At 39.1% G+C, this 12,196-nt stretch overlaps 1 protein-coding gene across 4 annotated transcripts in view; it reads left to right on the top strand.

Moving 5' to 3' along the window:
* The window catches only part of SLC38A6 (solute carrier family 38 member 6), a 56,183-nt gene that overhangs the window by 37,906 nt on the left and 6,081 nt on the right, over positions 1–12,196 (top strand). The window contains exons 9-15 of one of the 4 annotated variants that reach the window (XR_008444706.1): positions 2,073–2,138; positions 2,400–2,453; positions 3,342–3,421; positions 4,420–4,520; positions 6,309–6,334; positions 10,039–10,075; positions 11,061–11,089. Coding sequence is in view for 3 of the 4 variants with exons in the window: in XM_054025676.1 (XP_053881651.1) it covers positions 2,073–2,138; positions 2,400–2,453; positions 3,342–3,421; positions 4,420–4,520; positions 10,039–10,163; positions 11,061–11,205; positions 11,349–11,443 (666 nt within the window). In the remaining variant the exon portion in view is untranslated. Of the gene's footprint in view, positions 1–2,072; positions 2,139–2,399; positions 2,454–3,341; positions 3,422–4,419; positions 4,521–6,308; positions 6,335–10,038; positions 10,164–11,060; positions 11,206–11,348; positions 11,444–12,196 lie in introns of those variants that run through there. The other 3 variants (XM_054025676.1, XM_054025677.1, XM_054025678.1) reach the window with 3 other exon arrangements.

Here is a 12,196-nt window from a genome sequence, read left to right as displayed (position 1 = left end):
AGAAGAAATGTATGCATAGAACCATAAAAGATGAACATAAACTATAAGCAAGATTCAAACATGGATACTGCAGAGGTAGAAAGCATTTTGGTTCCAGGCCCAGACCTTGTGTGTGGGGCTAGGAAACGCTATGTATTTCAGAGATGCAGAGGGTACTACGTTTCTTATGAAGCTATAAAAATTGCACGTTTCTGTCTTAGTTTGTACTTGACAAATTAGGAACTACAAAGAAATGTAAGTGAGGCCATATGCCATTATGTATGTTTAAAGAAAAATAATACGGTTAGGCAAAAATTTAAGGTTTTTTATTTTATTTTTTTTAAACTGCAACTCTGAAAATCTGGAAGCTGTATGAAATGCAATTTAGTTTTCATAGTTAACTACTTTGAAACAGGTGATATGTACTATTGAAATACATGTAGTTTGCACAATATTAATTTCTGTCATGACCGCTGTACTTCAATTTGTTGCAGAAGAAATCTGCACCAGTCATTGGAAGTAATATCCTTATTTTACATATACAATAATTCTGTACAATCGGCTTCATGTACATATGGTCTCCTTCAGCTTTTGCTTGTGAGCACAAATTTAATGTTCCCTGCTGCAGGGATAGGCACCATATATTGCTCATATCTTATTTAAGCAGCATGGTCTAGTGAAGTGGTTCCCAAACTGTGTGGCACTCCCCCCTAGGGAGCCGTGGAGGAACATTCACGGGGGCGCACGGGGGGGCCCAGGCCAGCCCCCACAGTGGGGGAGGGGGACAAGGAGGGAGCGGCACCCAGTTCTGGCTCCATCTCTGCCTTCAGCCCCACCTCTGCCCCCATCCCCACCTTCAGTCTCCGCTCCTCTGCTGAGCCAACTGCTGTCATGGGGGAGAGCACGGACAGATTCCATTACTGGTAAGGCGGGGGCACAACAGGAAAAGTTTGGGCACCATTGGTCTAGTGTATAGGGCATTAAACTGGGTTCTATTCCTAGATCTCTGTCCTGCTGTGTGACCTCAAGCAAGTCTCATCACCTCTCTGTACTTCAGTGCCCTCATTTGCAGTGGAAATAATGAAACTTACCTGCATTTGCAAAGTGCTTTGAGTTCAGCTGACGAAAAGCTTTTAAAAGCTTCTAAGCTGCATAATTTAAGACCTGTGTTATTGCTGCAGAGGGTTTTCTTGTGCCTGTGTTGCAAGGTTGCATGAATAGCATGCCATATACCCACTGTTCCCTCTGGCCACACTTTTGCTGGGGATACTGCATAAGAGTGGGGCGCTTCTAGTCATTGCTTTCTTGAGAATGCCACAGGTTTGCACATGTACCTCAAGAAGAGTTCATATAAGTTCGAAAGCTTCTCTCTCTCAGTAGCAGAAGTTGGTCCAATAAAAGATCAATCTTGTCTCTCTAACATGTTTGTACAGATAGTTGGTAGATTTTTAGAGATAAAAGGACAGATCTCTTCCATTTTACCCCTGTTATGAATTTGACCCCTTATTATTTCATGTTTAAAGCCTCGAGCAAGTGATACAAAGAATTTCTAACCTCTAAATATAGATAACTAGAATGGGAAATGTGGACAGAGCCATAAATACAGTGACAGGAAGAGTGCAACTATAATTATAAATCAACTCATGAGCGGGAAAGTCATATTTTTTTCCTTAATTTCCTTCTAATTTTCATTCTCACCACATGGAACTGTCAAAACCATCAGTGTAGGTAAAACTCCCTATAGCTTTCTGGGAAATGTTAGGGTTTTGGTTTTGGGGGTTTTCTTTTCCCACTTTGCCTTCTAATTGCAACCATGTTTCTGCCATTGCAATGTTAGACCTATACTCCAGCCATGCCTCCTTTAAGGCAGCCTTTAATATCTAATTAACTGGCTGGGAATGATGTTGGCAGCATTTTCTATCAAATCCTTTTTATCTTCCTTGCCCAGCTCTCCAGTAGACAAGCAGGTTGTTTACAATTGACGCAGTGCCCTGTATTACTGTGTTTATCAATATCCACATGTTCTAGTTATTTATATAATACCCCAGCTTTTAGGCAGTCTTGAGAATATTAAATAAACTCTGTCTTTACAGGTTGTAATAAAAAAATGGTCCATCCCTTGTCCACTGACATTAAACAGCCCTATAGAGATCTTACAGGTAACATACATGCTATTTTGAAGTTTTTCTAACTTTTTAGTAATATAAGTAATTCTTTCTCTACATCAAAACCCTCGGATTAGTAATATTTTATAATTTAAAAAATAGTTGATAAATCCTTAGTTCCTTTTCATTCATATAATATTGGCATTCTTTAATTAGCATGATTTTATTAGCTAGAAGCAATGTGATCTAATGTCTGTGGTTTGTAGTCAGTCATTTAATGTCATTTCCCTTATTTTGTGTATGTATCTTGCACAGATTTCAAATTCTACTGAGGATTGTAAAGCAAAGCTCTTTCATTTTTCTAAGGAGGTAATGTGCTGTGTATCTTATTAACAGGTGGGGTGTGCAGAGGTTTTTTAATGGATGTGAACTCTCCTGGCTTAGGGCATAAACCAATGTTTTCTAAAGGAATAGCTGTAGGTTGGGGGTACCCAAATATGCCCCTCAGTTGTGCTCCAGTGTCTCAGCTTTCATTTAAAAAAAGTTTCTAGCTCTAAGTTGTGCAGAAGAAAAATCACCCCCCTGGCAGTTTTACTGATAAAACTTTGAGTATAGAACAGCCTTCAGACTTCATTTGCAAAAGCATTTATTTTTAGGTCTTTCAGGTTTTTGAATGCTGTAACCAATTTTTAAGAGACATGAATACTGAATTTTTTAACTAAAAGTTCAGGGCAGGTTAAAGGAGTCAATAATTTGACACAATAATGTTGCATGTTCTAGACAGCTGTACTTATAATTTAGTAAGTTTCATACTATATAAATGACCAATTGTAGTGTTTACTGACCCTATGTGGCAAATCCTGCTCATCTTACTTATGGGAGTAGGCTCAGGAACTAACGTGGAAGTACCTACATAAGTAAGGTGAGTAGGATTTGGCACTTTTGGGCCTTATATATCCAAAAAGAGTCTTGCAGCCCATACACTCCACAGTCAGTGGAAGATTAACCTTAAATATGACCATTGGTTGATATACTGGAGTTCTTAGCTGAAATGGCCCAGTTTCATGAAAAAATTGGGAAACCCCTGTTCTGTAGTATGGAGATTATCCAGAAGCATTAGTCCAAAAACACTCCCATTGATTTCAGGTATTGGATTGAGGCCATGAAGTAGAATCTTAGGTACACTCAAATTAATTTACAGCTGTTTATAGTGAGAAATTATGTTTTCTTTGTTTTCTCCCCTCCCCTCCTTTTTAGAGCGCTTATGCCATCCCAACCATGGCCTTCTCGTTTCTCTGCCATACCTCAGTATTGCCCATTTACTGTGAGCTCCAAAGGTAACATATGGAAAGCAAGTAATGTTAAAATATAACGATAGTGTTTTTCTTATTCAATCAAAGTTGTCAGAAAATCTGTTCCGTATTTAACTTAGTGCTGTTGAACAATGACAAGGGTTTATCCTTTATATATTAGGTAGGCAAAATTTTCATCTGAGGCAGCACTGGCATTTGCTTCTTAGGCTATGTCTACATTACAAGCTAGGGGTGTGATTCCCCTGCTCATATGCACATAATCGTGTTTGCTTAATAAGAGCTAGCGAGTATGAATTGTAATGTAGCCATGATGGCATGGGAACTGTCAGCAGAGGCACAGCTGAGCTATGCCATGCCAAATATGTACCCACTGTTTTCAGGCAGGATTGTATTCAGCCCAGCTCACCCCTACCTCTGCTGTCCATGTTTCCGCAGCTAAACTACTATTTATACTCGCGCAAGCTCTCCATCAAGCTACTGCAAATAGGTGTACACAAGCAGGGGAATCACATGCCTAGCTTGTAGTGTAGACATAGTCTCTGATTATATTTGTAGCAGAGAAATTAGCAAATACATTTTGATTGTCTACTGGAAAAAAAACAAAATCCACAGACCTTTACTAGCTGATTTTTATAGCAGCCAGAGAGCCTGTATTTGGCCAGATCTGCACTGATATGATAGTCACCCTGTGTGGCTCAGTTGATAGGATACTGGACTAGGTTCTTTCTATTCCTGGCTCTGCCATTGACTTGATGTGTCATCTTGGGCAAGTCAGAACTGTGGGGAGGGAAAGTTCACCTCTGTGTGCCTCAGTTTCCATGTCTGTAAAATGGGGATAATGATACTTGTCTTGTGTAAAGTCATTTGAAATCTGCAAATACAGGGACCAGCAAAGTATTGGTAATGTTAAACCACAGAGGTTCATCCCTGTAAATTTCAAGATCATTCTAAAGATAAACTGCTATGTGTTCAACACCTCAAACCATAATAATTATTTTGGGGGGGGCTATTTTGCATTTTAGTCCATCGAAAAGCAGAATGCAGAATGTAACCAACACAGGAATTGGTCTGAGTTTCCTACTCTATTTTGTGTCTGCCTTGTTTGGGTACCTTACTTTTTATGGTAAGTATGTTCTTAACGGTTCTTTAAAGGTCAAGATAATAGTGAAGAAAGTTCTGGCTTATTGTGTATTGCATAGTGCATGTACTGATTCTGCCTGCTAAATAATTCATTCTGTTTGCACGTATATAAAGCCTACTGTAGAATGCATAGAGAGGAATAAAATATTTGGGGTATTTAAAATAAGGCCTGAGTTGCACATATGAAATAGTTAAGCCACTTAAGCACCAGTCCTGCAAAGGCTTACAGATGTGCCTAGCTTTGTAAAAATTAACTTCAGTATGGTTATTCAGTGTGTAAGTTAAGCATATAGGTAATTCTTTGCCGGATTGGGGCCTTAAACACTATACAAGTAAACAGTTCACTTACTTAACTGGGATTAGTGAAATATCTTCTAAGATCATTATTGGAGTATTGTGTCCAGTTCTGGGCACCGCATTTTAAAAAAGATGTGGAGAAATTGGAAAGGGTCCAGAGAAGAGCAACAAGAATGATTAAAGGTCTTGAGAACATGACCTATTAAGAAAAGCTGAAAGAATTGGGTTTGTTTAGTTTGGAAAAGAGAAGAATGAGAGGGGACATGATAGCAGTTTTCAGGTATTTAAAAGGGTGTCATAAGGAGGAGGGAGAAAACCTGTTCATCTTAGCCTCTAAGGATAGAACAAGAAGCAATGGGCTTAAACTGCAGCAAGGGAGGTCTAGGTTGGACATTAGGAAAAAGTTCCTAACTGTCAGGGTGGTTAAACACTGGAATAAATTGCCTAGGGAGGTTGTGGAATCTCCATCTCTGGAGATATTTAAGAGTAGGTTAGATAAATGTCTATCAGGGATGGTCTAGACAGTATTTGGTCCTGCCATGCGGGCAGGGGACTGGACTGGATGACCTCTCGAGGTCCCTTCCAGTCCTAGAATGTATGAATCATGCCTACATTCAAGAAGCTTGACATGCTAATTACCATTTGGTCAACCCAGTGCACCTGTAGCACAACATGCAGCACTGAGCCTGCTCTGCCTTACACCGAGGACTGGATCGGTAGCAGGCTGACCCTAGGAGCGCGGAGGGGTAAAGGTGGGTTACGGTCATCTTTGCACCCCTCCAAAGCACCGCCAAGAGCAGTATGGACACATCACAGAGCCCATGATAAGCTGTAGGTTTCTTGTATGGATTTATTTGAATAGAAATCTGTGTGATTAATGAAACAAAAACAAAAGTTTAAACAAACCCTCCAAGAAAGCTTTACTAACCCGCCTCACTAATTATTTGTATCATACATTCCTCCACACAAAGTGACGTCTTAAAGACACTGCTTTTATCTGCAACAGAAAGGCAAACCAGAGTAAGCACAAACACACAATGATACATAGGGTATGAATTACTGTGGACATGGGGACCAAGGTGTGCATTCTGTTGAAGGTTTCTTTAAAGGACCCTTGCCATTTTAAGGGTGGGGATGGGGAGGGTGGTAGTTATGTTTTGTTGGTGTATTTTTGTACTTCAACAGAAAATGAGGATTTCCAATTATAAACTTGTACATATAAAAATCATCCTACCTGTTCAGCAGACTCCCTCAGTTCTGCTTGTCTGTAGATTTTGCATGGCAGTATGTTGCAGCAGCAGTGTAGTAACTATGCAATTGACAATGCAGTTTTTGAACACTTTCTAGTGCCATATTTTTGTAGCTGGGGCTTAAATATAGGTGACTTAATAGTCTTTCTGGTAGGCTTGCTTCTCCCAAATACTTAAACAGATTTCAGAACTCTTAACTACACAATGGCTTTCTTTTTTTAAAGGTCTATCATAGCATTGTCAGAAGTAGGTGAGTGTCCATTTAATATAGCAGTTCAGTCTTCCTATAAAATATAGATAGAAGCTACTCTGCATCAGTGTGATATGTCAAGTGTGTGACAGTGTTTGCAGTGCCCTGTCATATAATGTCGCAGTGTTATATCTTTCCAAGATAAAGTGGTTCAGCTCTACATGTATCCAGCTTTATTTTCACATGATTATACGTTTTGTTCATAGATCATGCATGCCAAAGTTGTATTCTCTCAAGTTTCCATCCAGCAATCTGGATCAACTGCCCTCTGCAGTATGGTAGCATTATACAAACATGGTCACTGAAATGCATTACTGACCTGCATGAGGATTCTTCTTTCAAATTGCTTCTCAAAATTCACTCCTCTCATGAAGTTAACATGTGTTAATCTCTGGCTGAGAGTTTTATTTACTTTGACTGACAAACAGTAGGGGGCGAAATGCTCTTAAGAGAACCCTTGTCTCTCTGGGTATTTTGTGTTATCTGCTTAGAATGTCTGTGGGCTCTTGACAATCTGGCACAGCACCAGTCCTGTTGACCCTTACCAAATAATTACTGATCTGCAGGGGAAATTGCTTTGAGTTCTTGCAAAAAAGCATGCTGCCTCTTCAGACATTAATGTATTTCTGTTGTAGGCACAGCAAATTCCTATTATCAATTACATAGTGGAGACTAGCAGTCCCTACCTCAGTGCCTTTGCTATTGATGTAGGACTGCTCCTGCCAACTTTCTAACCTGACTTTTACTGTCTTCCTTCAAATTAGGGTATTTCCCCCCCTTGCTTCCCCTTTGTCTATTCCCTTTACTTGCTTGCTTTCTAGCCAGCTGGATCTGACAATGACAGAGCAAATAAATTATGTGGGCTTCCCCTCAAATGATAAAAAGTTCAGGGGGTAGCCGTGCTAGTCTGTATCCACAAAAACAACAGGGAGTCCGGTGGCACCTTAAAGACTAACAGATTTATTTGGGCATAAGTTTTCGTGGGTAAAAAAACCTCACTTCTTCAAATGCATGGAGTGAAAGTTACAGATGCAGGCATTATATAATGACACATGACACATTATATAATGCCTGCATCTGTAACTTTCACTCCATGCATTTGAAGTAGTGAGGTTTTTTACCCACGAAAGCTTATGCCCAAATAAATCTGTTAGTCTTTATCATTTGAGTCCGGCGGCACCTTAAAGTGCAGTCTAATTCAGCTTGCTGCCTAACACCCTGTCAGATTGGTCAATGCAATTTGGGATAGTTCCACCACATGCTGGCTCTTCCCACATGTTTCCAGATAAGCCCCCAGCAAAAGGGGAAAGGAAGAAAGAGCACTGAAGTCATGCCTTGGAGACCATGTTCCTGGTCCCTTATGCAGTCGACCTAGTTGGAGCCTTGCTCTGCCTTGACTACAGCCCTTAACCTTTACTTTGAATGAAATGATTGTGTCTCTTTTTTTCTTTTCCTTTCAGGCCTGATGGTATAATGTACATTAATTAAATAGGTGTTTTTTGTTTTTTTGCAGAGGATGCATACAGGGTTCTTTCCTGCTTGCAAGCTACTCGTCCTGTCTTCCACTATCTTTAGTCAAGAAGGCTAATTAAATTGCATGAGTGAAACTCCCCCACCTCTGCCCCACCTCTCCATCCCCTTGTCATAAACGCCATTCCTAGAAAATTAAAAACCAACTGAAAAGCGAAAAAACTTCTCCTTTGAGAACAGATGTTTCTTCTACATCCAGTTTGGAAGGATGTTGACTCTTTGCTGTGGATCTGTAAGTCAATGTGACCAAGAGGCTTTGTTGGGAGCAGAAGCCCACGGTAGCATAAATCTGCTAGGAGTTAGAGTAGCGGATCATTTGTAGGGGTGTGATTTTTCTTTGTTTATTTTTTTTTTTAAATCATGGCATGTTCCAAGAAAAGTCATGAAACTTGTCAGGATGAAAGGGCAAAAGTCATGGAAACAAAAGTGAAAGTTGCAGTTATTGGTTTGTTTTCTAAGTAATCATTATTTCCCACTTTTTGTACCAAAAATAAGAGTTGTGCTTGTGCTATAAGAGATTTGAACATAATAGTTGCCATCCCAGATGTGACTTTTGCAAAACTAATCTCACTCTCCAAATAGTTTTAAAATGGTGGTGGAGATTAGAGAAGAACCCTCATTACTGCTGAGGGAATTAAAATTCTCACTGAATATTCTCTCACCTGGTCTTTTATGTTGCTTCAACTCTGTTTTCTATTAAATTCTTGTACTTCCCATGGTTTTACTTGGCAGCTCTCAAGCACCAGCCTTTTGCCACAACATCCAATCACTTACACGTCAAACAAACAAATCTCAATCTCAAGTGTCATTAATAGATGTATGACTTTAGCCAATCATCCCTTCCCCATAATAACTAGTCTGCAAAAATACTGAAAGAAGGAAACTATTAGACAACAGTAGCATATATACATTAGGAGGAATAACTAAGAATTCCTCTTTGAAATTAGAGGCGCTGCAGCTACTTTCCCAAATGGTGAAATTTTACCTTCCAAATCACTTTATACCACATGTGTATGGAAAGCTGAACATGTAAGGTCAATTGGTCCAGCAGAAAGAGTTTACTTCTGAGCAAAAAAGTGTCTCCTAGTTTTCTGTTCCAGATACAAAGAACCAGCCATATGGCACAGTGCCTTGGCTTATTGAATTCCACCCTTTTTTCGTCTGTTCAGACAAATGATCAGGAAGACTAAAAACCTAGCAAAAATTGTTCTGATTACTTCTAACTACCGAGACCCTCATTCTTCAAACTGGAGGTGTCAGTTAGCAAACCTATTCTCTAGGATATGCCATAGCAGGATAAAAATCTTTCAAATGAATTATACCAGGCTTCAGCTTGCCGCTTGGAGCCTGAGAGGGTAAATCCTCATGTATTCCCCATGGATTATTACTATTCTGGCATAAACCAGAAAAGATTCTGATAAAGGCTTATTTGGTCTGAATATTTTTCCTTTGGTCTTAATCTAACAAAGTGGACCCTCTTCAAGCCCCACTCATCACTATTTTGGATATCTTATTTGAAGGCTACCACAGATACCTTGGTTGCAGCTCATCAAGTTCAGTTATCTACACAATGGGCCTTGAGCTGTGCTGTTTTACAGGATAATTTATCATCTGTCTCCTCATCATCTCTTTTCTTTAAGCCACTCAGGGTGTGTCTGCAGTGTAAGTGCAGGGTTAGTAAAACTCGAGTTAGCAGATCTTGGATTTGTTAATGAAGCACTGGAGCATCTATATTCTTTGTAATCCTACGTTGGGCTCCAGTGTCTATACTGCATTTTGCAGGCCTGAGTCCAACCACCCATGTCCTTGACACAAGCACAATGTTGCCTTGCCTGTGGATTGGCCAGCTAATAGTCTACATCTGCAAAGCCCGAGTATCCCTCTTTTGTAGCCCTTTCTTCTCCATGTTTGTTTTCTCACTTGTACATAGCTTGGTTTCATGACTCTGACAATGGAAGTTTCTCTAGATTGTGTATCAAACATCTATATGTTTATTGTTGGCTTCATTACGGGCAGGAAGAAATTTGTACACACAGCCTCCATTCTGCCATGGGCACAAAACAGCCTAGTAGTTGCTCCAAATGGAAACTTTGAGAATTAATATGTAGGTGATATATAGTTGTTCTGTTTCTGAATTCCCTTTGATTTATGACATTCAATTTTTTGGTTTTCAGACAAAGTGGACTCAGAATTACTGCAAGGTTACAGCAGGTACCTACCGCATGATATTGTCATCATGACTGTAAAACTAGGCATGCTATTTGCTGTGATTTTGACAGTGCCTCTCATCCATTTCCCTGTAAGTACTCCTAAAAGTTTTGATGCTGGCATAGCAATTCCATAGTATGGTAATACTAATTCTTTGCAGACTGCAATATTAGTCACATCTAGCTTTGTGTATCTTACTAATTTGTCAAGTGATTGATCAAAGACCTCATACTTGCATATGTTCCATGAAAACTCCAAAATAACAACTAACCACTAAGCTAATTTATACTTTTTGAGACTGAGCTTAGATTTAAACTAACCCACAGCGTTGTTTTTAATTTAGAGACTAAAGTACCGGTATTTCTAAAATTTATTTGGTTTGATTTTTCTTAAATTCTGTTTTCCAAAGACTGTATGGAGAGGAAAATTGAAGTCGGCAAATAATGCTCTGCTGCTAGTGATTTAACGAAAGTTTAATGTAGCTTTGTCTTCACATAGTGTAGCATTTACTTAAGTTTTAGAGCAGTATTTATCATGTGGTTCTAAAATGTAGGGGACAATTCTGTCAGTTTGTAGGGGATTTATGTTCAGAATTTCATTTAGTTTTCAGGATAATGGTAGGCCTCTCTGGCTGAATGTAACCATTAGCAAATATTCACATCAAAGTATATCCAACTACTACAATCCATATGCTCTTCATAAGGAGCTAGTTACATATATTAATGATTTGTGTGTGCACACAATTTTGCAATAATTAAATATGTTTTGTTCTTTAAAGGCTGTAAAGTATGTGTCATATCTTCTATGACATTTATACGTGAACACCTTTTTTTGGCTTTTGTTGAACTACGTCAATAAATGTTTTCCTCTAAAAAGGTCTTTTCAAAGTAAAACCTGAGGTGTACTTCATCAAAATGGAAATAACAATAAGGCTTTTAGAATAAAGTTTTGTGCCTGCTTGAATTTTTTCCCCCTTTTCATTATATAGGCAAGGAAGGCTGTAATGATGATATTTTTATCTCATCTTCCTACTTCATGGATTTGCCATATCCTTGTCACTTTAGCACTCAATGCAATCATTGTTTTGCTTGCATTGTATGTGCCCGACATTAGAAATGTATTTGGATTAGTTGGTAAGTTTTTTGTTCTTGTTTGGGGTTTTTGTTGTTGTTGTTGTTGTTCTTTTGGGGATTATGGGGTTCTATTCTAAAAAGATCACACAATATATCTGTACCAGTCTTACTACAACTAAAATTTTTCTTACTATCTCGTAAAGGTTCCACCACATCTACATGTTTGCTCTTTGTGTATCCTGGACTGTTTTATCTTAAACTTAGCAGAGAGGACTTTATATCACGACAGAAGCTTGGGGTATGCTATTTTTCCATGTGTTTTTATTGTATGCAAGGATTCTAATGTTAGATACATTTTATTACACTACAGAATATGCTTTGCCTTTTGCACTACACCCATTTTTAGCAGCCTGAAGTCTGCAATAGTAGTGGAGTTTGTCTTCTGCTAAGTTCTGTTTCGTTCTCCGGTCTTATTGCAACTAATGTAGTCCACTTCTTTCATGAGCCTAAGCAGTGTAATATTGATCTGAATCCAAATTTCCCCAAAGTCCAGATCTGGAGCTTTAGATCAGATCCATCTGTTTTTAAACATGGCTCTGATATAGTTTGGCCGTGTCCATGTTGTCCAGCCAAACCATGTTTGTGTGGAACACTGTTTATATGCTGTTCCCTAATAAACCTTCCTTGGCACAAGCCCCCTTTTCCCCTAACATTTCCCACGGTTGATACAACAGCTACAGCACTACCAGTGGTAGCCAATGAGGGAGTTCTAATGCAAACAACATGCTACTGCCTGTGACCATGGTTACTGTCATTTTAACCACCATATCAACTGAGAAAAGTTAGGACACAGTGATTAAAATGCCAGCAGACTATCTACACTGTTTCCACCATTTTTATCTCCCCTCGCCCTCTCCTCCATAGGGTTGCACTAGGACTAGCAATTATGGGAAATCTTAGTGGAATGGCTAGTATTGACACCCACATACAGTTTAAAGTCTTGAGTATCTGGGCCTTGTGAGTAGCTTGCGTAGATTCAGCATGATAACAT

Source organism: Malaclemys terrapin, chromosome 4 (genome assembly GCF_027887155.1).
Source record: "Malaclemys terrapin pileata isolate rMalTer1 chromosome 4, rMalTer1.hap1, whole genome shotgun sequence".
Taxonomy (NCBI): domain Eukaryota; kingdom Metazoa; phylum Chordata; order Testudines; family Emydidae; genus Malaclemys; species Malaclemys terrapin.
Note: the sequence above shows the minus strand (reverse complement) of the source record. Positions and strands in the feature narration are given on the sequence as shown.